Source organism: Lemur catta, chromosome 1 (assembly GCF_020740605.2).
Source record: "Lemur catta isolate mLemCat1 chromosome 1, mLemCat1.pri, whole genome shotgun sequence".
Taxonomy (NCBI): domain Eukaryota; kingdom Metazoa; phylum Chordata; class Mammalia; order Primates; family Lemuridae; genus Lemur; species Lemur catta.
Genome location: NC_059128.1, coordinates 116,500,457 through 116,527,138, shown reverse-complemented (window position 1 = coordinate 116,527,138; position 26,682 = coordinate 116,500,457). Strand labels below are relative to the sequence as shown.

General features: G+C 46.8%; 1 protein-coding gene across 3 annotated transcripts in view; it reads left to right on the top strand.

Annotated features, from left to right (window-relative positions):
• Window positions 1-26,682, top strand: part of CACNA1A (calcium voltage-gated channel subunit alpha1 A) — a 227,678-nt gene that overhangs the window by 95,316 nt on the left and 105,680 nt on the right. For all 3 annotated transcript variants that reach the window (XM_045550620.1, XM_045550624.1, XM_045550628.1), the window contains exons 4-6: window positions 10,204-10,295; window positions 12,595-12,747; window positions 16,716-16,909. In XM_045550620.1, the coding sequence (XP_045406576.1) occupies window positions 10,204-10,295; window positions 12,595-12,747; window positions 16,716-16,909 (439 nt within the window). The remainder of the gene's footprint in view (window positions 1-10,203; window positions 10,296-12,594; window positions 12,748-16,715; window positions 16,910-26,682) is intronic.

The following is a 26,682-nucleotide window of genomic DNA, read 5'->3' as shown; positions in this document are numbered from 1 at the left end:
TCCTCACCTGAGTGGCATAGGGTAGTTGCTCCTCTGTAAATATTTGTTGACACCCAGACTTCCAACCAGCACAGGAAAAGAGAACTCCTTCCCACATTCAGGCTAGTGAAGGCACGAGCTTGGCTAAGGTTTCGAGCAAAGGTGAGTGAGCCAGCAGACTTAACCTGAGACATCGTGGTGGAGCAGACAAAGCCAGACTTGGAATCCAGGCACCACGTGTTAGCTGTGTGATTATGGACAAGTAGCTTAACCCTTTTGGGCCTCAGCTACACTCTCCATGAAAGGGAAAATAGAAAAAGATCCTGGGGCACGCAAGGTTATCTAGGTCTGCCAAGTAGCAAGCACACAACCTGGAAAAGAGAACAAACTCACTAAATGTTGGTTACTGTATCAGTCGGTTCTGGTATAACTTAGCTGCAAGTAACAAAATAAAAAGGGTGATTGATGCTAGTGATGGAAGCAAATATTTATATAAGGCTTACCAAATGCCAGGCTCAGCTCCAAGCATATCACACACGTTCCTACACCGAGAAGAGTAGTACTATTATCCGTCCCCATCTTGTACTCGGGAAACTGAGACACAGAGAGATTGAGTGACTCGGCCAAGGTGACTGGAGGAACGAGGATTTGAATCTGGGCTGGTCTGGCTCTTAAACTCTAGGAAGGATATGTCTCATCCACACACATTCCAAGAAGTCTGGAGGCTGGGAGGTTGGTTGCAGGGTTGGTTCTGTGGCTTAGCAATGTCTCCAAGGTTTCTTTTCCATCTTTTCACTCATCCATCTTCACTGTAAGGACTTTCTTAGTAATCTTTACTACTTGCGGCCCCAAAATGGCCACCTTAGTTCCAAGATGTCTACCCAGCATCCTGTGGAGGGAGACAACAAAAGCCTCCGGCCAAGGAAGAGGCAGAGAAGGAGCTGTCTCATGCCATGTGACTCTGTTTGAGGGGGAGAAACCTTCCCAGAAGCACCCAGCAAATTTTTCACTTAGGTCCTGTTATGCCTGTGACTGGGTCATGTGACCAGCACTGTCATTGCAAGGAATCTTGGAAAAAAGAGACTGTGAGTGCATTTTCCACCTCTTTGGTGGGAGATGGGCTCTGCCAGGGAAGAAGGGGGTGGGGTGGCTGTCTCTAGACAACCCTGTCTTCTATGATCCTTTTCCTTAAACTACCTAGCCTTCCATCTCTTCTAGAATATACTCTATTTTAGAAGTTATCACCACACTTTCCTACATTTTTATTTCTTCATTATCCATTCATTCATTCAACAAACATTTATTAAGTGCCCACTGTATGCCAGGCACGGCTTAAGGTGCCGGACATAACATGAATAAAACAGATGAAAATTCCTTTAAAAATAAAATCAAAATAAGACCAATTTTTAAAAAGCCAGGCGTGGTGGCACGGGCCTCTAGTCCCAGCTACGGGAGGATCACTTGAGCCTGAGTTCAAGTCCAGCCTAGGCAACTTAGTGAGACCATGCCTCTAAAAAAGAAAAAAAAAAAACAAAAGAAAATTCCTGCCCTACAGTGGGTGGACATTCTAGAACAGCACAGTCCAGTGGAACTTTCTGCAGTGATGGAAATGTTCTATGTATGCACTGTGCACATGTGGCAATGGAGCACTTGACACGTGACTAGTACGACTGAATTTTTCATTTCATTTAAATTAATTTAAATGTATGTTTAAATAGCTGTGTGTGGCTAGCGGTTACCGTATTGGGCAGTGCAGCTCTCCGAAAGCCGAGAGATACGGCATCAGCTTCTCTCCTGTGACCTATAAACATATTCCGTTCTCTCCCACCCTGAAAATTTTATCTTCTCATTCCCAGGCTCACGTTTCAGTTCCTCTCCTCTTGTTCTGTCTTAGCCGTTGGTCCTGGCAAGACTGCTTGGTGACCTGATGCCCCATGAAAAGGATGTTCATGTTTTGTACCTGATTCATCTGTGTGCAGCCCTGGAGACCACTGACCTCTCTTGTCTCAAAACGCTTTTGAACTTGACCTTCAGAGATGCCGTTCTCTGCCAGGTGTCCTCCGACTTCTGTAGTGTCTTCTCCCTCTTTATCACAAACCTCCTTCCTCTACTTATCTCTTCAAATGTTACTTTCCCAACATTCTACTGGGGACCTTTGGCTTTTTCCATTTCACCCATCTACATTGGGATATCTGGACTACCGTAACCCTATCCTCTGCCACGCCTTACTCATCACCCCTCAGATATTTATTGAATATCTGCTGGGCCATGAAAGGCTCTACAGGTGCTCCAAAAACAAACAAACAAACAAACAACAAATCTACATCCTCATGAAGCTGACATTCTAGAAGAAGGAGTGAATAATAAATGTAACTTAATATAATTCCAGGCTGGGTGCAGTGGCTCATGCCTGTAATTCGGGCACTGTGGGAAGCCGAGGCGAGAGGATTGCTTGAGCTCAGAAGTTCAAGACCAGCCTGAGCAAGAGCAAGACCGCGTCTCTGCAAAAAATAGAAAAGTTAGCCAGGCATGGTGGTGTGCATCTGTAGTCCAGCTACTTGGGAGGCTGAGGCAGGAGAATTACTTGAGCCCAGGAGTTTGAGGTTGTTGTGAGCTATGATGATGCCACTGCACTTTAGCTCGGGAGACAGAGCAGAGACCCTGTCTCAAAAAAAAAAAGAAAAAAGGAAGGAAGAAAGAACTGGGATTCTGGAGTCCTGTGTTCAGTCTGGGGTTCTAGTTCTTACTTAGTGGCATAGACCCCCATGTGGTATTAACTTTTCTGGGCTTTAGTTTCTTCCTCTGTAAAATGGGCCTCAGACTGCCAATGGCCTGGGGTGCAGGGAGGATTTGACGAGGCCCAGGCAAGCTCCCCGGTGCACAGCAATCGATGGTAGCTATATATAAACCGGGGCCTCCTTTGTACTCCCACTGTCTTCGTCCTAGTTCCAGACCTCATTACACCAGCCTGCTCTGGAGGCTTCCTCCTAACTTCTGTTCCGTCATCACCAATCTGTCCTCTCAGCTGTCAGCCTTGTCTTCCCAACGCCAACCCTAATCACATCCCTCCCCTGCTCCAGAACCTTGCATGACTCCCACTGTCCACCAGACAAGACCCATTTTGTTGGCCTCCTGTTCACAGCCTTCCCTGTCCAGCGCCCCCCACCCCAACTTCTCCCCTACCATGTACCCTGAGTGACACCTTCTGCCTCCTTAGGGCCCTCTCAGAGCCAGAGGAGTCTTCATCATCTTCCTCTCCCCCTCCTAAGTCCTTTCTATCCTTCCAGGCAGGGGTCTGCAAGAAAATGCATCTTCACAGCCAGCTGGGATTGCAGTGTGAGGGAGGTGGGATTATACCTGCACTTCTGAGGCTTGGATGGGTTAAAACAAAGCTCACCAATGAGAAAAATGCAAGGCCAGGATTTCACCCCAGGTCTGAGATTTTCTCACTGTGCTGTGCTGCTTCCCCAGATTTGAGCTCCACAATAATGCTGTCCCTAGTCTCTCATTCATTTCCTCCTCCTTCCTGCCTCCTCCTGCATCCCTGGGGTCAGAGGGACTTGTAGTTGAATCTCACACCCACTTACTTGTGTGGTCTTCTAAGGGCAGGGTTCGTCTCAGTGTTGTTATTGCTTCGAGCACAATCTCCTTGGTCCAGGCCCATTGGTGTTCACATGGACCAATGCCGTTGCCTCCTCCCCAGTCTCCCAGCTTCCATCCTTGGCCCCCGCAGAGGGGTCATATTTTAATACAAGTCAGATCATGCCCCTCCTCTGCTTAGAACCCTCCGTGGCTCCCACCTTACTCAGGGCAAAAGCCAAAGTCCTCACAGCCAAAGACCCACAAGGCCCTGCACTATCTGCCCTGTCACCTACTCCCTCTCTCCCCCTCGCTCACTCTGCTTCAGCCACACCAACCTCATCGCTGTTCCTCAGATGCACCAGGCATGGTTCCAGCCTCAGGACCTGTGCACTGGCTGTTCCCTCTGCCTGGAGTTTTCTCCTGACATATTCGTATGGCTCAGTCCCTCACTTTTGTTTGTTTGTTTTGGGGTCAGGGTCTGGCTCTGTCGCCAGGCTGGAATGCAGTGGTGCCATCATAGCTCACTGCAACCCCCAACTCCTGGACTCAAGCGATCCTCCTGCCTCAGCCTCCTGAGTAGCTGGGACTACTGGCACATGCCGCCACATCCGGGTAATTTTTCTATGTTTTGTAGAGACGGGGTCTCACTCTTGCTCAGGCTGGTCTTGAACTCCTGGCCTCAAGTTAGCCTCACATCTTTGCCTCCCAAGTGCTAGGATTACAGGCGTGAGCCACCGCACTTGGCCTCAGTCCCTCGTTTTCTATAAATCTTTATTCAAATGCCTATTTCTCTGGGACTTGTTCTGTCCAATACAGTCACCACTGGCCACATGTGGCCTTTTAGCACTTGAATTTAGACACATGGTGAATGTGTAGAATATTCACCATATTTCAAAGAAAAGAATGTGTAAAATATAGTATTACTAATATTTTATATTGGTTGCCTGTTGAAGTGGTAATACTTTGGATTGATTTGATTGGGTTAAACACACTATTTTAAAACTTAATTTCACCTGCCTTTTTTTAATTACTCTTTAATGTCGTGACTAGAAAATTTTAAAATTCTATAAGTGGCTTTTATTAGATTTTTACTGGGCAATGCTGATCTGAACACTTTTTTCAAAAAAAAATTATTTATTTTTAGAGACCAAGTCTCACTCTGTCGCCCAGGCTGAAGTACAGTGGTGTGGTCATAGCTCACTGCAGCCTCAAATTCCTGGGCTCAAGGGATCCTCCTGTCTCAGCCTCCAGAGTAGTGGGACTACAGGTGCACACCACCACACCTGGCTAATTTTTTAATTTTTTTTTTATAGACAGGGTCTTGCTATGTTGCCCAGGCTGGTCTTAAACTCTTGGCCTCAACCGATTCTCCTGCCTCAGCCTCCCAGAGTGCTGGGATTACTGGCGTGAGCCACTGTGCCCAGCCGTGAACATTCTTAACACTGAATTACTTCCCTGACACGTAGTAAAGAGGGAGTGCCTTTACTGATAGAAATGTCACCACTCACCTACACCCTACCCGATGTCACTGACACTCTCCTTTTTCCCCTTTCCCTATGTTGACTTCCTCCTTAGTCCTCATCACCGTGACATGTGGCATACAGGCGTACCTCGGAGATATTGCAAGTTAAGTTCCAGATCACTGCAGTAAAATAAATATTACCATAAAACAAGTCACCCAGCTTTTTGTGGGTTTCCCACTGCATAAATAAAAGTTATGTTTACACCATAGTCTATTAAATGTGGAACCACATTATGTTTTAAAAAACAATATACATACCTGAATTTTAAAATACTGCTAAGGCCAGGCACAGAGAATCGCTTGAGCCCAGGAGTTCGAGGCTGCAGTGAGCTATGATGACGCCACTCTAGCAGAGGAGAACAGAGCAAGACTTTGTCTCAAAAAAAAAAAAAAAAAGATTGCTAGAAAATGTTAACGATCATCTGAAACTTCAGCAAGTTTTTCATCATCTTTTTGCTGGTAGAGGGTCTTGCCTTGATGTTGAAGGCTGCTGACTGATCCAGGTGGTGGTTGCTGAAGGTTGGGGTGGCTGCGGCAGTTTCTTAAAATAAAACCACAAGTTTCTTGCCTCAACTGACTCCTTCTTTCACAAAAGATTTCTCTGTAGCATGCAATGCTGTTGGATAGCATTTTACCCACAGTAGAACTTCTTTCAAAATTGGAATCAGTACTCTCAAGCCCTGACGCTGCATTGTCAACCAATGTTTACGTAATATTCTAAATCCTTTGTTGTCATTTCAACAGCGTTCGTGGCACCTTCACCAGGAGTAGATGAGATTCCGTCTCAAGAAACCACTTTTTTTGCTCATCTCTAAGAAGCAACTCCTTATCCGTTGAAGTTTTGTCATGAGATTGCAGCAATTTGGTCACATCTTCAGGCTCCACTTCTAATTCTAGTTCTGTTGCAATTTCTGCCACATCTGCAATGCCTTCCTCTGCTGAAGTCTTGAACCCCTAAAATCATCCATGAGGGTTGGCATCAACTTTTCCTAAACTCCTGTTAATGTTGACAGTTTGACCTCTTCCCATGAATCATGTGTTCTCAATGGCATCTAGATGGGTGAATCCTTCACAGAAAGTTTTCAATTTACTTTCCCCAGACCCATCAGAGGAATCACTATCTATGGCACCTATAGCCTTATGAAATGTATTTCTTAAAGAAAAAGAAAAACTTGCAGGTTGAAATTACTCCTTGATCCATGGGCAGCAGAATCGATGCTGCGTTAGAGGCATAAAAATAACATTCATCTCCTGGTACATCTCCCTCAGAGCTCTTGGGTGACCAGGTGCATTGTCAAGGAGCCATAATATTTTGAAAGGAATCTTTTTTTTTTTTGAGCAGTAGGTCTCAACAGTGAGCTTAAAATATTCAGTAAACCAGGCTGTAAGTAGATATTCTGTCATCCAGGCTTTGTTGTTTTATGTATAGAGCACAGGCAGAGTAGATTTAGCACAATTCTTAAGGGCCTTGGGATTTTTGGAATGGTAAATGAGCACTGGCTTCAACTTATAGTCACCAGCTGTATTAGCCCCTAACAAGAGAGTCAGCTTGTCCTTTGAAGCTTTGAAGCCAGGCAATGACTTCTCTACAGCTATGAAAGTCTTACATGTCGTCTTCTTCCAACATAAGGCTGTTTTGTCTACATTGAAAACCTAGTGTTTCGTGTAGCCATACTCATCAATGATTTTAGTTAAATCTTCTGGATAACTTGCTGCAGCTTCTACATTAGCACTAGCTGCTTCACATTGCTATTTTACATTGCGGAGATGGCTTCTTTCCTTAAACCCCATGAACCAACCTCAGCTAGCTTCAAACCTCTGTTCTGCAGCTTCCTCACCTCTCCTAGCCTTCAAAGAACTGAAGAGAGTTAGGGCCTTGCTCTGGATTAGGCTTTGGCTTAAGGGGATGCTGTGGCTGGTTTGATCTTCTATCCAGACCACTCAAGACTTTCTCCATATCAGCCATAAGGCTATTTCACTTTCTTACCATTTGTGCATTCACTGGAGTAGCGTTTTAGTTTCCTTCCAAATTTTCCCTTTGCATTCACAGCTCAGAAGCTAGAGGCCTAGCTTTTGGCCTCGCTGAGCTTTCGACGCGGCTTCCTCACTCAGCACCATCATTTCTAGCTCTCAATTTAACGTGAGAGATGCATGACTCTTCCTTTCCCTAGAACACTTAGAGGCCGTGGTGGGGTTATTTGTTGGCCTCATTTCCGTATTGTTATGTGTCAGAGAATAGGGAGGCCCGTGGAGTCGGAGAGAGATGGGGAGACGGCAGGTGAGTAGAGCAGTCAGCACACACACATTTATCAGTAAAGTTCACCATCTTATACAGGTGCAGTTCATGGTGCCCCAAAATAATTACAATAGAGTATCATCAAAGATCACTGACCACAGATCGGCAGAACAGATAGGATAATAATGAACAAGTTTGAAATACTATGAGAATTATCATAATGTGACACAGAGACACAAAATGAAGTAGTGCATGCTGTTGGAAAAATGGGCCCATAGACTTGCTTGACATGGAGTTGCCATAAACCTTCAATTTGTTTTAAAAAAAAAAAAAGAATGCAATATTTGTGAAGCACAATAAAGCAAGGTATTTATTGGGTTTACTCTCAGTTTCATCCCACACAGACAGGCATTCCTGTGACTTGTGTCCACGGGACCAGGAGAGGACCCGGCATGTTTTGGGTGCTCAGTTAATGTTGTGAAGGGAATAAATGAAGACTCATTGAATGCCTGTCATTTGCTGTGCACACCCTAACAGACAGCTTTTATCTGCCAAGACAAAAGAAAGTAAGATGCAGGAATAGAATAAGACAGAATTTTTTTTTTTTTTTTTTTTTTTTTTTTTTTGAGACAGAGTCTCACTCTGTTACCTAGACTGCAATGCAGTGGCGTCATCATAGCTCACTGCAACCTCAAACTCCTGGGTTCAAGGGATCCTCCTGCCCCAGCCTCCTGAGTAGCTGGGACTACAGGTGTGCAGACCACCACGCTCAGCTAAGTTTTCTATTTATTGCAGAAACACGGTCTTGCTCTTGCTCAGGCTGGGGTCGAACTCCTGGCCTCAAGTGGTCCTCCCACCTCAGCCTCCCAGAGTGCTAGGATTATAGGTGTGAGCCACCACAACCAACCTATAAGACAAAATTTGAGAGATCCAAATTAGTATCAGAAAGTTGGTGGGGGGAGAGAAAAATAGAGTTACATCAAATTAAAAGTTGTATGGGGGAGCCACCAACTCTCTGGCTTCATGGAGTGCCGTTCTACCCTCACCATCCAAATCCCAGTCATACTCCCACATCATTCCTTAAATTTGCCAAACTTTCAACCCCATGCTCTCTGTCACAGCCATTCTCTCAGCCTGGAAAGTTCTTTCCCCACTGACCGATTTCTCCTCATCTGTAAGGCCTTGGCTTGAGGAGGGGCCATCCCCAGGTCCTAGACTAATTAACACAAACTACTCTGTGCCCCTCAAAGCCGCTGTCTTCCCAGCTCTCTCAGAATTCATCACACCTGGGACACATTCATTCATTGTGTGCATTTTTTTCTTAAACATTTCTCTTCTGCATCAGTTCTCCATGGGGCAGGGATAGTCTTGCGTGTTACTCTATCCAGCACATAGGATGTGCTCTGGTGCACTATTATGGATAGTGGAAGGTATGTCAGTCCAACCTAATATGCCCATCTCTGCTGTAGGAGTAATCTTGAAAAAAGAGTTGGGTGCACTCCTTGTCTTAGTTTGGGATGACCTAGAATACATTCTGAAACAAGGATTCGGGTGCAAGTAGTTCATCAGAAAGGAAATCCCAGAAGTGTTGGTGGGGAAGAAGAGCAGGGAGGTGAGACAAGGAAAGGTGAGTTGACTGACAAGTGACCCCCATGGGCAACTGCACTCAGTCTCGCTGAGAGGCCGTGTAGAACTCACGTCATTAAGCAATCTGGAATGAGGGGTGAGGGAGCTGTGGTATTAATCCACCTACTCCCAGCAATCATTGGTTGAGGGCTGCTCCCTTAGGGGTGTTCATTCCCTGGGCCTGCCCCAGTTTTGGAGAAAGCCCTAAAGCCAAAGAGGTGCAAATACTGGTTGGCCACAGGCTGACGTGGTAAGTCCCAGACCTCTGGACAAAACTGAAGACATCCCCAAATTATTTGCCATGGCCAACGTCCTCTTAACCACAGAGCCCTCTGGTGTTCGGAATTTCCTGTCCATTGTTTCATTGTATTGTGCCTTGACAGCTCACTGTACATCACCTACCTCTGAAATGGACATGTTTAGGTAACAGGTCCTGGAGGGACCCCTTGTGTCACCAGCAATAATTTTACAAATGAGGTCTCTGGACAAGATCTTGCCAGGAGAATTTCTATGGAAGGCTCATGTTACCTGGATTTACAAGAGTCACTCTTTTTGACCCAAGGTTTGGGGTCTGTAGTGCCCTTCTAGGGGCTGATGCCAGCTGGTCCACATAGGAATAGCCGCACCTATTTTTTTTTTTTTTTATGTATTTCTGAATAGCATAGCACACTGCCCTGTGTGCCTGGCACCATGCTGAGTACTTCACAAGTATCAACTCACTTAATCCTCACAACCTTTTGAGGTATTGGTACTATTGCTGCCCTCTTTATACAAAAGGGAGAAACTGAGGCACGGAGTGGGGAAGTGACTTGCCCAAGGTCACCCAGCTGGGAAGTGGTAGAGCCGGGATTGGAACCCACGCAGGCTGGGCTCTGAATACTGAACTACTTTCCTGCCAGTTGGCAAACAGCCCCAAGTCTGAAGGCTCTGCCATTCCTGCCCCACAATCTGTTGTGGCTGTAGGTTGTGAAATGTATTTATTGAACGTCACCCCAACAGTGTGCCATGGGGAGGCTTCCGTTTCTCTCACTGCAACATTTATGGAGCATCAATCATGTGCCTGTTTGGGGTCTCTGTAAATCACCTTTTAGTCCGTGAGGTAGGTACTGTTAAGACCATTTCACAGGTGACAAAACTGAGGCCAGCCATGTAAAGTCCCCGGGCCCATACAGCACAACCTGGAACCCCAAACACCCCCGCCCATCTCTTTGACCCTGAAATCCATCCTCTGTTCTCCACTCTGCTTTCTTTCTTTCAGCATCTTGGCGACAGTGGGGACAGAGTTTGACCTACGGACGCTGAGGGCAGTTCGAGTGCTGCGGCCGCTCAAGCTGGTGTCTGGAATCCCAAGTGCGTGAGTTTCTGGCCCTGGCAAGGGGTTTGCTCAGGGGCACTGGGAGCCCTCAGTTTCCCCTTTGCAGAGTGTCTCACGAGGGTCCCCAGCCTGTGTGAGAACAGTCTCCTCTTTGGGGAAGCTCCCTAGGGGATGCCCAGGAATGTGCCTGCAGATCCGGGTGAGCTTCCAAGAGCAAGCCAACAGCTGCGCCCATTTATTGAGCACATAACTATCAGGATGACCTCATTCAGTACTCTCCACCCTATGAAGTTGATGGTACTGATATCTCCATTTTACAGAGGAGGAAACTGAGGCTCAGAGTGGCTGAAAACATTGGAGCCGGGTTTCATGGCTGAGAAGTGGCAAAACTAGGAGATAGCAAGTGTAACTCCAAGCCTGGATGGTGACACTGGTGGCAATGACCATTCCTGTTTATTGAGTGCCTACTCTGCACTGGGCACTGCAGAAAGAGCTTTGTGTCTGTTATCTTATTTTGTCCTCATAATTCCCCAGTGAACAGCCATTTTACAGATGAGAAGGCTGAGGCTAAAAGAGGATAAATTACCTGAATTCTCACAGGTTGACAGTGACAAGCTCCAAAATCCATACTGTTTACGTACTGCTTTCTAATTCTCCAAGGACACATCTACTCCTCCTATAGGGGTGGTTGCCATAGGCAGGGTAAGGATTAAGTTAGAGGTTCACCAAGAAAATTTTAAAAAGAAAAGTAAAAAAGACAGGGCTGTCCTTTTTTGATGCTACTGCCTCGGTTGTTAATAATTAATTATAAATCACTTACTGTGTGACAGGCATCATTCTAAGTATTTTTTAAACTCATTTATCCTCCCAACAAGCCTATGAGGTAGGTAGGCTCTGTTCTTATCACCATTTTACATTTTAATGGTTGTGTTATTGCCATCTGGGTTTAAAGAGCAATATATCCCAGATGACTGCCAGCAGGTCTTTCTGTAGAAACAAGGCACTTCTACCCAGGTCTCTGCAAGACTCCAGCAGAAGCCTGCATCATATGAAATTAAGGGCCATCCCAGATTTAATACTAATAAGAGTCTCTGTTTAATGACTTACCTATGAACCAGGGACTTAGCTGGGTGTGAACTCTCTCAGTTAATCCTGTGCACAACACTGCCTCCATTAGCATCAACGTTACATTGTGAAGCCCTTGAAGGAACGTAGCCCCTTAGACTGCCCTGACAGTTTCCCTCTTACTGTGGCCTCTACCCATCAAGAGGTGCTGATTATAAACCACAGAATTGTGGTTCTGATCAAGAATCAAAGCCCCAAGCTATATGTTCGAACCTTCACTTTAATCACTTTCCTAATAAATAGTCCAGTGGTTACAAACAGGATATGACATTGTTCAGACCTGAGTTACAAGCCTCAAAAAAAAAAAAAAAAAAAAAAAGTGGTAGTGATCATTATTATGAACATTCCTTGAGTCTTACAGTAGTGGAACTTTTAGAGTAGAATGAAAATGTAAATTTTATCAACTTAACCCCTTCCTCCCCTGAAAGAATTTGAAGCCTGGAGTCACTCAGTTGTCAAGCCACATGGATACATTTGTTATGTGGGAGGCTACTGGATGCTGAACTTGGTAGGATAAGGGCTTGTGTGGGGTCCCTGATTGGACTGATGGCAACACCCCCAGATTCAAGTCTTCAGGTGCACAGTTGGGTGTGCTTTGCATTCCACTCTGCCCTTTCCGGGACTGTTCCCTGCCATCTCACTCACCACCATCTTGAAGGATTGGATTGCTCAGAACAGATGGCAGCATCACTATACAGGAGAACATAGAGCTTCGAGTCCCATGGACCTGAGTTCAAATCCTAGCTCTGCCATTTCTCATGCACTTGGGTGAAGCACAACACCTCTCTGAGCTTTGCTTCCCATTTATGTAAAGTGGGAGTGCTTTTACACATACACCCACCTCAGGGGGTTGTTGCTAGAAGCCAATGAAATAATGTGGAGTCTGGTTCCTCTGGGTTGGAATTGGGCTGCTTTCCTATGCAGAGCCACAACTAGCGTATGTATATGGCGCTTTTGTATGAACTGGGAAAAGACACCCCCTCTTGGCAGGAAAAAAAAATTAAGAAAATGGCTCCCCCTTCTGGGTGCAAGTTGCCCAACATGCAGGAATGTGGCTCAGAAAGCAATGGATTTCCACACCTCTCTTGCCAAAAAGGTCATCCAATTGAACAACGTATCCCCAGGCTCCTGTCTGCTCTGGAGGCATCTTGGCGGCGGGGTTTAGGGTGCTTGCTAACAGGCCGGTGGGGCCTTTCTCTGTCTCCCCAGGTTTACAAGTCGTCCTGAAGTCGATCATGAAGGCAATGATCCCTTTGCTGCAGATCGGCCTCCTCCTATTTTTTGCAATCCTTATTTTTGCAATCATAGGGTTAGAATTTTATATGGGAAAATTTCATACCACCTGCTTTGAAGAGGGGACAGGTAGGTTCCAAACAGCGTCATGTGCTTTTCCTGTTTCCTGCCTCAGGGACAGGCTCTGGGAAGGGTTAATGCAGGGGCCCGCTGCTTTCTCCTGGCAGCTGGAAGATCCTCCTTCAGAAAGGTAGCTTGTGAAATAGTCCTTGAGGTCTTGGTTGCTGCTATTGTCACCCTAGAAGGTGACTCAAGGGGGAAAGGGTTTATTTGGGAATGATCCCAGGATTTGGAAGAGAGACAGGGAAAGGAAGGCATTTGGGAAAGGCTGTGTTATTAGGCAGGTTGACCACTGTGGGCAGCCAGGGCTCAACCCCACTGGGCATCTCTGGAAGACAGCCTAGGACACACACCTTACAGCGTGTGCGCCATGCTAGCTGCAGGGCAAGGGAGCTGGGGTATTTATCCACCAATGTCTGTCTGACATTGGTAAGGACTGCTCCTGGTATGGACATTAATGTCCCAACACATCTGGCTGTGCGGAGCAGGTGTCACGGGTATTTTCAGACCTCAGCCAGTCCTGAGTTCTAAAGCAGGAAGAGGTGGGAAGGGTGGGCTGGCCAGGAAAGGGCTCCTGCCCAGAGTGCTTTGTGGGTGGTGACCCATTACCCTGGAGCAGAGAACAGTCCTGCATGGGTCCTCCTGGCACCAAGCCATCAGAAGCACCAACCCTAGCACCCAGCAGAGCCCTGCCCTTCCCCCACTGTGCCCGCAGTTAACCCTTCCGTGGCTGGGTCTAGGGGAAGTCCGGGGGTGGGGTCTTCAGGGGGAAGCAAGGCAGGCAGGAGACGCACTCCAGGGGCTCTCAGCTCTGAACCAGCATCGTGGAAGAGCCAGCGCCCGCCCCCCAGCCCCCAACACCCACGATCCACACTCAGGGACCAAATAGCTTGTGCATACATTTTCATTTAAATCCCTGGCTATCCAAACTCAGATACCTGAAGCCCTAGAATGAAATGGAATAAATAAGAAGGGATGCCTTCGGTATTTCGTTCTTTGGACCACCAGCTGTCCTGGTACAGGCAGACTGAATGGCAGTGCCGGTTGTGACCCTTTCTTTGGGTCAAGGGAGCCAGGAATTGAGAGAGTGGTCAGAGTGAAGCTTGTTGGCCAAAGGAAATCCCACGTGGGCAGGGAAAGAGATTTCAGGGTCTTATTAGGAAAGGCAGCTATGGAAGAAAATTCTGTCGGAGAGTGGCTTCCCACCGCCCCCCCTGCTCCACCCAGTGACCCTCCACCAGGTGGATTAGCAGAAGCAGCCCCTGAACCCTCTCCACAGACCTCCCCAGGGGGAGGGAACACCTAGTGGGGAAGGTTTATTCGAGATGGCTGGGATGGTTTTTTTTTTCTTTTTTCTTTTTCTCTTGTTCCTCCTGTCTCCTTCTCTCCTGGGCTTGTGAAGTTTGCTCAATATGGAATGTCCTAATTATTTCTTTCCCCGATGAAGAAGGTGTTAATTGAGGCAGAGCTATTTCTGCTCCTGGCCTCGTCACCCAGGCGGAAATGCGAGAAAGAGAGAGAGAAAGATACAGGGCAGAGCCCCTTGGAAAAAATCAGCCATGAGCAGAGAAATCAGGACTCCTGGATTCTAGGTTTTGGGATTTTTTATTTTTTCCCCCAGCCAAGACTAGCTAAAGGGGAAGAGAGGAGGCCATGGGGCTGGCTCGGGTCCGAGTGGGGTTGAGAGGGGACAGATGTAGGTGATGCAATCGGAGGGTAGGAAGCCTCGATTTGGGAGAAAGACTGAAAAGCTCACGATTAAAAATATAAGATGTGTGAGTAAGAGACAGATATATACAGACACCCAGGCAGCGGGTTAATTTTAAAATGTATTTATAACCAAATTCCTCAGACGCTTCTGCATGGCTGCTTCTCTAGAAGCAGCGCTCGCTCCTCCGAGTGTTTGGCGTTTCGTGTTGGTGACTGGGGGGCTGAGGGGGGCTGGGAGCAAGAACACCTCTGGGCAAAAGCTGCTAAAGATAGACTCGTTCTCAGTTGCATTCCTGAGTGTCGGGGGCCCAGTTCCTGTGTGCCTAGCACCGTGCCAGACGCTAAGAAAGCAAAGATACGTCGAAAGCCTTCCTGCTTTCTAAGAGCTTCCAAAATAGTTAGAGGAGGCAAGACCCCTCGTTTAAAGCCATTTATAGCAGTGAAAGCTACTGTGTGATTCTATCCACGCTTGCCCCCTGCCCAAATATCAAAATTTAGGGAGGCGGGGGCTGTGTTAACTAGGCTAATACAAAGGGTCTACACAGTGGGAATTGATCCACACTTGAACACAGGGTGGAGACAGAGAAGGTTCCAGACAGCGGTGCCATTCCCCAAACAATAGTTCTCATTTATGATAAGAGCCCATGGATTTTTTTTTCCCTCTGCCCTGAGCTTTATGTTTAAAAAATTTTTGCCTTCCAACCTGTATTTATTAAATAATAGCCCGTGTGCCAAGTCCAGCATAAGTGAGGAAGGCAGTTCCAGCAACTCAAACTAGTCTAGTAAGGCTAGACTAGACTTAGAGTTTGTTCCTATGTAACCGGAGCTTGAAAAGCCCACGAGATTCATTCGTTTGGCGTTGGTTTATTTCTCTCTGCTGTGTGCTCAGCCGAGGCTGGGAACTGGCGCTGCAAAGCCAGTAGCATAGACATTGAGATATATTTTTGTGGAGTAGGAAGCTTTAGTTTACACACTCAGCTATTTATTTTCTTGTCGGACAATGCCACACTCTTCTTTGAAAAACCTTCAAAAGTGTCATTCACTGAATAAAGTCCTCTCGGACCGCTCTGGTTAAATGAGGATACGCCCAGGATGGGAGCTTCCCCTCCTCCCCCAGCCCGGCAGTAAACACCTTGGGATTCGGACCGACCTTTAGAGCACGCAGCCTGACTGCCACCTTCCCAGGAAGCTGTCTTGTGTTTCCAGCAAAAGGGGTGTCGTAGTACTGGCACGTTTCTCTCTCCTTGTGGCATTTTCACAATCTGCTTCCTGCTATTTGGGGAGAAAGCTTAGCGCCTGTTCCTTACCCTTAGGCAAGGGTAGGAACTGTGTGTACTGGTGTCCCTCACCCCCAGAACAGCTCCCGGAGCCCAGTACATCTAAAGAAGAAAAAAATCAGCAAGGCTGAAGAAGAATAATGCGTGTCCTAATGGATGTATGAAGGATGTTGCACCCAATAACCACATGATGCACACAGCACATTTACCAAAACTGATTATATTATGAACCGTAAAGCTCATCTCGACAGAGTTCAAAAAAACCGAAAAAAATATACAAATCATATTCTCTAACCACAAAGCAATTAAGCTGGAAGTGAGTAATGAAAAGATAATCTAAAAATGTTTGGAAATTAAGAGACATGACTCTTATTGATGGGTGAAATGATATGATGTCTGAGATTTGCTTTAAAAAGACTCCAGGAGCAAGGCAAAGTGTTCGGAGAAGATCTAGGTGAAACACGATTGGCTGGGAGAAGATAAGTGTTGAAATTGGTGATCAGTAAATATGGATTCCTTATACTATTGTCTCTGTCTCTCTCTCTTTCTTTATATATATACCTGACAAATTTTTTTAAAGGAAGTACATCTTAATTACCCATGGGTCAAAGAAGAAATAATAATAGAAATTGGAACATATGTTACTTGAACAATAATGGTAATACATGACAAAAATTATGAGATCCAGCTAAAGCTGCACTTAAAGGCAATTTATAGCCTCAAAGAAAGTTAATCCGTCTGAAATGTTTAGGAAAGAACAGCAAAAAACAAAACAAAGAAAACCAAAAACAGGAAAAGAAAAGTAATAAAGCTTAGAGAAGAAATTAATGAAATAGAAAACAATCAGTCAACAAAGCCAAACATTCATTTCTTCGAAGGGACTGGTAACATTTGTCCCAATAGCAATTTTTTGCAGCAATAGGGTCGCTATTTCTCAGAGCTGGTTTTCCCTGCTCCTTCCCCTGACTTTTCTCCTCTTCCCTTTCATAGATGACATTCAGGGTGAGTCTCCAGCACCGTGTGGGACAGAGGAACCCGCCCGCACCTGCCCCAATGGGACCAAATGTCAGCCCTACTGGGAAGGGCCAAACAACGGGATCACTCAGTTTGACAACATACTGTTTGCAGTGCTGACTGTTTTCCAGTGCATCACCATGGAAGGGTGGACTGATCTCCTCTACAATGTAAGTGGTTCTGGGACAGTGCATGTGGACAGCCAGAGTCCCTGGGAGGTGGCCCTCTGGGACCAATGAGATTCCTGAAGCCGCAATGGGAGGGACCCTGAACTGGGAAAGGCAGCCCAGGGACAAACGCAACACGGCCCCAGGAAAGCTGGTCAGAGGCTCGGGCCTTTGAAGACCCCAGGGGTTCATCAGCAGAACTCTATAGGGACGGCCTCTCAGGGCATGGAAGTCTGGAGGGCACACAAATGCTATGTAGTTTTTCATCATGCAGGTGTTTAAATGTAATTTTGGATTTTTGAATGTGGCAAGGTTGTTTGATGCAAACACTGACATGGATAAAAGAGAGACCTAGGCAAGGGTACTCTGCCCTGGGGCTCACTTGGCCCTGCTCCAACCATGCCCCTTCCCGTGGGGCAAGGAATCCATGGGGTTGAGGGAATACATCTACCAGGAGCTTGTGCCCCATTTTCTAGATAACACTTTGGATTATCCAGGATCCTGGAATTCCCTGCCCAAGCCCAAGCCCAGATTCCGTGGACTTGCATGAGATTCTTCTGTGGGTCTGTTTATACCCCCATAAGGGCCAAGGGTGTCGGAGGGGTAGCTGTTGGCACAAATGTAGCTGGAGCTTGGACATGCACGCCAGAATGCCCACACATGTGCACGGAGCCCCCTCCAGCACGACAGAGCTGTGAGTGGGAAGAAAAGGGAGCAGGCTGGCTCTCCCCTACGCCTTGACCCAGTGCAGATGTCCAGATACTAAATTCCACTCTGACCTTCTGAGTGTTCATGAAAATGTGTTTGTAAAGTGCAAGCATAAAGCATGTTTTATTTAGTTAGCTTTAAAATATTTACACATAGTATGTGGTCTCCGTTAGTACTCTTGTCCTAGATCTTGAAAATGTTAGAGACATATCTGAAAAGAAATACACCCGTCCCTCCCTCCATCCCACCTTATTTCCTTTATGCAATCCCTTTAGTTCCTTTGACTATCCTTCTGATGTTTATTTATGCAGATACCAGCATAATCAAATCTGTATCCTCCCCCTTCTTTCTTATACCAAAGGGCAACATCCTCAACAGGCTGTTCTAGTCTTTGATTTTTTTTTCTCTCATAACAACATCTTCTAGAGACCTTTCCATTATAGGACATATGGAGTCTCCTCAATCTTTTGTACAGCTGCATAATATTCTGTTGTGTGTCTGCTTGTAGTTTATTTAGTCAGTCCCCTTGGGAGAGATGCTTGGATGGTTTCTTGTCCACCAACACCAAACATGATGCTGCTACAAACCATGTTGCATGTACCTCTTTTCATACTTTTGCAGAAAGAACTGGAGGATGGGGGGGTGTCTATTCCCAGAAGTAGGATTGCAAGGTCAAAGACTAAATACATTTATAATTTTGATAGATATTTTGATGTACAAGTTTTAAAGCCCCCTCCGCCCTCAACACTATACACCTTCTCCAAGTGAGAGGGCCCCAAGGTGAGATGGCCGCAAGCCAGTAACCTGTCAGCAGTGTGTGTGGGGCTGCTACACACACACACCCCTCTGTTGACTCGTGGAGGTCTCCTTTTGCCTACCTTAAGGGCTGAAATTGCCAGTTAAGGTTGGACTAGGGCCTCACCTGCTCAGGTGGCTTTCTCCTGTACATAGAGAAGCTGAACTCTCCCCCTGGTCCCAGGGCATGTTCCTTAAGGAATCCCAAATGGGGGGGGGTGCGGATTTACAAGAACTAATCCTTTTTTATCAGTGGCCCATTTTAGGTTGAGGTTGAGAGTGCAGCTTGCGAGTAGGCAGCAAAAGGAGGCACATGAACAGTTGTGTGTGTCACGCACTGCACAAGTTACTGCATCTCAAGAGTGTCGTTCATATTGTAGACAACGTAGATTTCTATGTTATTATGATAATTTATTGAGAGGTATAAAGGGTGTGGGGAAGGCACATGGTGGTCTACTTTGCATGAAGACCTCATCTGAGCGTAGCATTTCTGGGAACAGACAGCAGTTCCAAGCTCAAGTCCTCTCTTGGGTCACCTGCAGACAGTGTGGGCAAAGAGTTACACCCAGGTGGCCAAAGCTCGCTGGGGAATTTTTATGGGTTCTAGGTTTTTACTTTGCAAGGCTGGTGTGAAAGGAGGCTTCAGGAGGAAATGAACTTTCCTGGGAAGGAAACAGAGTAGAAAACAGGGAAGGTTAGAGAACTCAGAGAGAGAATGGAAGTAGAGAAACTGGGAAAATTGTGAACATAGACAGGAGATGTGTCACAGGGTTGGACATCCAGAGAAAGGATCTGGGGGTTCAGAGTAAGATGCAGGAAGTGTGAGCAGGACCATGAATTTCCAGAGGGTTCTATAGTCGTAAACACCATCATCCAAGGGCTGTTTGTCCTGGAAGCCTCTCAGCTTAGAGCTGAACCACCTGTGGGGAAGCAAGCTAAGTGGTTAAGAGCACAGACTCAATCAGGCATCAGCCTGCCTGGGTTCCTCCCAACTTCACCACTTCCTTGCTGTGCAACCTTGGGCAAGTTACTTGGCCTCTCTGCACCTCCATGTCCACATGTGCAAAATGGGAAGAGAGAAGCACAATCCTACCCAACAGGACTCGAGGACTGAGCGAGGTGGATACACATGAAGCATTTAGAAGACAGCCTGGCCCCAGGTGACCTCTGTGTAAGCCAGATCTTCCACCCCCACAATCCAAATGATGTTCCTTTTAGAAATATATATGGATTTTTCATCATAACAACTCCAGCAGTGCCTGAGGAAGCAGAGTGAGCTGTGGGGTCGTACCCACTGGTAATTGCCCCTCACCCAGAGTAGCTTTCCAGCACTTTCCATGCATTTACAGCCCACTCTTGTCCTTTGGGTAGGAACCGGAGCAGCAGTTTGGCCCTAATTTATACCTAGAGCACAGCCTCTCACCTGGGGATGGCTTTTGCCCTCAGTGGACACTAGGCAGCATCCACAGACGTTTTTGGCTGTCACAACTGGATGGGAAGGAGATTGCTACTGGCATCTGCTGGGTAGAGAGCAGGGATGGTGCTCAACATCCTATGATGCACAGCACGGCCTCCACTACAGAGAATGATCCGAACTCAAATGTCAAGAGGTTTCTGTTGGGAAAACCTAGACCACAAAATCCTTGAGAATGGGGGTTTCTACTGTGATCACCTGCCGCTCTCTGCCTCTCCCTCAGACTGCTGTGGCCACTTCTGACAAGACGGGGCACCCCTTGGAAGAGCCAAGAACCCATGCTTGGAGGAGTCAGTGGATAAATACCCCAGCTCCCTCCCCGCCAGGCACTTGGCCCTGCCCTGCATCTCCCCAGTGGCACTGGGCTTCAGCTACCCGCAAAAGTAACCTGCTCACCAACACGCCTTCCCTGCCCTGCCTGGGGCCTCCTGGGATCAACTCCTGGATCCTGAGGATGCTGTGACAAAGTGCCCCCAACTGGGTGGCTTAAAACAACAGAAATTTATTGTCTCACAGTTCTGGGGAAGTCCACGCTCAAGATGACAGCAGAGCCACATACTCCCTCCAAAGGCTCTAGGAGAGAATCTTTCCTTGCCTCACCCTGGCTTCTGGCGGTTGCCAACAATCCTCGGTGTGCCTAGACTTGTAGGACCTGCGTCCGCCACCCCAGTCCTGGCATCACACGGCGCCCTCCATTCGTGTGTCTCTGAGTCTCTCCTCCTCCTTCTTAGAATGACATCAGTCATACTGGATTAGGACCCAGCCTACTCCAGTATGACCTCATCTTATTTATTTATTTATATTTATATTTTTATTTTTTTATTTTTGAGATGCAGTCTCACTCTGTCACCTCAGTGGAGTGCAGTGGCGTCATCATAGCTCACTGCAACCTCCAACTCCTGAGCTCAAGCGATCCTCCTGCCTCAGCCTCCCAGAGTGCCAGGATTACAGGCATGAGCCACTGAGCCTGGCCTCATCTTATGTAACTAATTATATCTGCAGTGACCCTATTTCCAAATAAGGTCACATTCTGAGGTACTTGGGTTAGAATTTCAACATATTTTGGGGGAAGGGGAGACACAATTCCATTTATAACACCCCCCCCAATAAACTACTTGCACAAGAACCCTCGTCTGGGGGTTTCCAAAATTAAGACAACCCCTCCCTCCTCTACCCACACAACCAGTAGGTTTTCTCAATGCCAGGGTGTAGGGGCTAAATCTTTGAGTTTCTGCTTGGCAGGACAGAGCTGTTGCTTTTAGGGACTCTTTGGGGCAGCCATCTGCTAGCCTGCCCAGGCTGGTCCTAGTATCTCACCCTCTTTGGCCACAGGCAGGCACAATGTCTGGAATCTTCGTGCCCCGTGATCGGTGCGAGAGCTGAGGCCCGTGGGCGTGGTGTCAACAGCCAACTTTCTTACTCAATTCAGAACAAGCTCATAGGTTGAGACCCACAGAAAGCCCAGACCCACTTGCTCCAAGCAACTTGGAATCCATGGGCATAGATACCCAGTGGAGGTCGCCCATGACCTCTGGGTGGGCAGCACTTCAAGATCCTAGCATCACAGCCGGGCGTGGTGGCTCAAGCCTGCAATCCTAGCACTCTGTGAGGCCGAGGCAGGAGGATTGATTGAGGTCAGGGGTTCAAGACCAGCCTGAGCAAGGGTGAGACCCCATCTCTACTAAAAATAGAAAAACTAGCCAGGCATGGTGGCACATGCCTGTAGTCCCAGCTACTTGGGAGGCTGAGGCAGGAGGATCGCTTGAACCCAGGAGTTTGAGGTTGCAGTGAGCTAGGCTGACACCATGGCACTCTAGCCTGGGTGACAGAGTGAGACTGTGTCTCAAATAAATAAATAAACAAAATAGAAATCTCCAAAAATAAAATCCTAGCGTCTCATCTCTTCTCTTAGTATCATTCAAATCCATTCATTTATTCAGTCATTATTTATTGAGCACCTATTGTGTGTGCCTGGCCATGTTTAGATGATCAGGGATGCTACAATGAAGACAACAGACTAAAGTCCCCACCTCGGTAGGGGAGACAGACACAAACAGTAAACACCATAAATAATGAACTACCCAGGAAGCGAGAGACACTGAGCAAATGCAGTAAGCAAATGCATACTGTGGGAAGCCCAGTGGGAATAAAAGCTGTACAAGAGGACATATGATGGCTGGTGGGGGCTAGTGTAGGTCAGGCAATCAGGGAGGGCTCCTTGGCAGAGGTGACGTTCTAGCAGAGAAGAAGAGAACCAGGCAGGTGTTTGTGGAAGAATATTCCCAGCAGGGAGAACAGGTGCAGCTCAACTACGTGATGTCTTTGGTTCCCTTCCAGATTTTAGATTTGTTTCTTTTCTTTTGTCGTTGGCATCCTGGTTTAAGTGTCTTTTGAAGAAATCCTAACCTCGACTAATTAATGATGCTGTCGAAGGTTTATATCAGGATGTGCATCCCAGAGTTATTTATAAAATCAGAACAAAACTGGAAGCCACTGAAAGCCTGACAACAGGGAATTGGTTACATACCTTATGGTCCCTCAATATGATGGCATATTATGTAGTCATTAAAGATCATCTGCTAGGAGAATATTAAGGATACAGGGAAATGCTCACCATACAATGATGAGTGTGAGAAGTGACTTTTGAAAAAGGAATTAAGACAAGGTGAGCCTTGTGATCTCAAGTGTATAAATATCAAAATGTAAGCAAAGGAAAAAAAACCTGGAGGACACTGTACCAAGATGACCTTTGAGTAGTGAGATTCAGGAATCTTTATTTTCCCCATACTTCTCTGCACCTTCAAATTTTTCTACCATGAGTACAATTTACTTTTTTTTTTCTTTTTTCTTTTTCTTTTCTTTTCTTTTTTTTTTTTTTTTTTGAGATAGGGTCTCACTCTGTCACCCAGGCTGGAGTGCAGTGTCATCATTATAGCTCACTGCAACCTCACATTCCTGGCCTCAAGCAATCCTCCCTCCTCAGCCTCCTGAGTAGCTGAGACTACAGGCACACGCTACCACACCTGGCTAATTTTTCTTATTTTTTGTAGAGATGGGGTCTTGATATGTTGCCCATGCTGGTCTCCCTGGCCTTGAGCAATCCTCCCACCTTGGGCTCCCAAAGTGTTGGGATTACAAGCATGAGCCACCATAACTGGCCACAATTTACCTTTATAATCAGGAGAAATATTGAAACTTGTTCTGTGTTTAGGAGGAAAAAAAGATTTTTGGTCATTCCTAGACCAGGAGACAGAGAGGAAGGGAGGGGAATGAACGTTACTTGGGCACCCAGTGTTCTGGGTGTCTTAATCTTATATAATCTGTCCAGAGAGAGTCTACACCAAAATAAATAAATGGTTGATTAATGGATTAATGTATCAACAATAAATGATCACTCTTATTATTTTATTATTAAATGCACAAGATAAATGAATAAGAGGTAAACCTTCCTTACAGAAAACTCCATTTATTATTTTCTTTTATTGTTATTATTATTTTTTAGAGACAGAGTCTCAGTCTGTCATCCAGGCTAGAGTACAGTGGTGTTGTCATAGCTCACAGCAACCTCAAACTCCTGGGCTCAAATCATCCTCCTGCCTCATCCTCCCAAGTAGTTGGGACTACAGGCATGCATCATCACACCCAGCTAATTTTTTTATTTTTTGTAGAAATGGGGTCTTGCTGTGTTGTCCAGGCTGGTCTCAAACTTCTTGCCTCAAGCGATCCTCCCGACTTAGCTTCCTGAGTAGCTGGGACTAAAGACGTGCACCACTACGCCCAGCTAATTTTTAAGAAAATTTTTTTGTAGGGATGGGGTCTTGCTATGCTGCAAGATAAGATACTTTGGAGACTGTCAAGGCCAAGATAAACAAGGAAAGGCTGAGAAATGGTCACAGATGAGCAAACTAAGACATGCCAACTGTAGGCGATGTGGGACCCTGCAATGGAAAGGGGGACATTAGTAGAAAAACAAATACAATCCAAATAAAGTCTGAAGTTTCGTTTTTTTAAAAAAAACCTGTGAAGGAGAGATTATTAGTCCCCGTTTTACAAATAAGACTCAGACATGTCGAGAGACCTGCCTGAGGTCACCTAGCCAGGCAGCAGAGTACCAGGATGTAAGGCCTGTGATTTCTTCCTCCCTGTGCCCTGAGCTGGTCCCAGTGAGACAGAGACAGGGAAAGGGAAAGGGAGAAGGGGATGGAGGGAGGGAAAGAGAAAAAGAGTGAGGGGAGGTAATTTTTTGAGGAACAATTTCTTAAAACTCTCACTAAAGTCTGAGGCAGAGAAGTTGGAAGAGCAGAAACAGGAGGGTCCACTACCTCACAGGTTCTTAACGTTCTTGAGCCATGATTTTAAAGTTATAAATAAAAGGCATGATGTGTTGGAGGAAGACAAATGTATTGAGATTGTTATCAGAATTTCTTTTTGTAAAAGATTCATGGCAAGGTGGGATGTCGCGCACTTGTAATCCCGGCACTTTGGAAGGTCGAGGCAGGAGGATCACTTGAGCCCAAGATTTCAAGACCAACCTGGGCAACATAGCAAGACCCCATCTCTATGAAAAAATGTTTTTAAAAATTATTCAAGCATGGTGGCATATGCCTGTAGTCCCAGCTATTGGGGAGGCTGAAGCAGGAGGATCGCTTGAGCCCAGGAGTTGGAGGCTGCAGTGAGCTATGAAGACACCACTGCACTCCATCCTAGGACAACAGAGCACAACTTTATCTCTTAAAAAAGAGGGAGAATTTATGACATAGTTTAAGAGATGTGATCTTTGATAACATATCAGTAACAAGACCCAGGGACAGGTCAGATAATACCATAATTTCATGGGAGTGCTAAGATTAAAAGACTTTCCATGGTGTCTGTGAACTACATATGTGATTTCTCTTGGTGACGGGTGTCACCAGTTGTGCCTAGACTGCTGCAGTTTGCCACCTCCCTTTATAATGGAAGAAAATGCCCCACTTCCGGTGGAAATGAGAGGAAGTACAGGGGTAACTATTTTCTCTCCAAATTCACGGACTTCCTGAATTCTATCTTCAAACCCCCAAAGATTCCTCCTGACCCCCACCAGCTGAGACTAAGGGAATCTCACAAGTCGCTTCTGCAGTTACTGTGGCTAGAAAAACCCTCAGAGGAGGTGACAGTTTTACAAGTAACCAAAGTTCTCATTGTCAGTGTCTGGTCCAGCTCCCACCACAACCAGTTACCCAGCCTAAAATTCAGTAGTCCCCCGGTTGCCAAGCCCTCTTTAGGAGGCTGAGTCAGGAGGATCGCTTGAGCCCAGGAGTTCGAGGCTGCAGTGGGTTACGAAGACACCAATGCACTCCATCCTAGGGCAATAGAGCGTGACTCTTATCTCTTAAAAAAAAGCAGGGGGGATTTATAACATCCTCCTGAGGATGGAGGATTAGGGTACTGGCTGGACAGTGAGGTGAACCTGTACCCTTAAGGCTCCGGTATGGGAGTGAATGCCTGTCCATGCCTAAGGGCTACTAATGCAGGTTTACTGGAAATTCTGTGCCAAAAGTGAGGTCCAACTAACATCTAACTGCTATAAAACAAACCTCAGTTGACACAGCCCATCTCTGCCCCTGACTTGGAGCCTCCAGGGGACCCACAGGGCTCCCCATGCCCACTGGACAGCCCCCCTCCAAACTTCCAGAATCATGATGAACAATCAGCTGCTTCCCCTGTGCTGCCCTCACCTGGGTACTTCCCCAGGCATCAGCCCATGATTCCTTGATGGTAAAACCCACTGAGGCAAGCCCTTGAATATCCCCATTTTACAGATGAAGAAACTGAGGGTCAGATTTAGGGTCAGAACCCAGTTCTTTCTGACTTAATATCAGCTCCCTCAGATTCTGCCATTTTACAGCCTCCTACAGCCAACGGGATCGAGGGCCAGTTCTCTGAGCTCGACGGGGTGGGATGGGAAACCCCATGATCACTGTGCTGAGGCTGTTTGCTGGAGACAAAAGCTCACTGGCTCTGTGTTGCTCTAGTGACAGGTGGTCCCATTTCACAGGGACCCCCTCACCATATGTGCCCCACACAGCTCAGAAAAGCCAAAAATTGCCTCCACCCCACACAGGAGAAGGTCCCCAACGCCCTCTTCTCCAGCTGGGCTGAGGCAGATTGGGGTCGCTGTGTGGGTGACAGGACCTACTCTCTCTCTCTCCCTCTCAGTTACTCCCAGGGAGGAGGGGCAGACAGGCGAGGGTCCCTGGCCTGGACCCTTTATGACCAAGAAGGGGGTCCTAGCAGGACCACGACGCCTTGTGTTAATCTTTGGCTGCCATTAGCTGGGCACTTTTGTGTGTGCCTGGCCTCTGCCTTGCGTGTCTGTTGATCCATAAAATAACCTTGTAAGGGGAGATATCTTCAGCTCCACCTCCAGATGAGGAAACTGAGGCTCACAGGGGTGAAATGACTTGCCAAGGTCCCCTAGGCAAGAGTGACAGAGTCAGGATTTGAACCCAGTGCTGGGCACTATTCATTGCCCTCATCCTCCTCTCTCTGACTCTTTCTTTGTCTCTTTCATTCTTGCATGTGTTCTCCCTCCCTCTCCCTCCCTCTCCCTCCCTCTCCCTCCCTCTCCCTCCCTCTCACTCCCTCTCACTCTCTCTCCCTCCCTCTCTCCCTCTCCCTCCCTCTCTCTCTCTCTCTCTCCCTCTCCCTCCCTCTCCCTCCCTCTCCCTCCCTCTCCCTCCCTCTCTCTCTCTCTCCCTCCCTCTCCCTCCCTCTCTCCCTCTCCCTCCCTCTCTCTCTCTCTCTCTCTCCCCCTCCACCC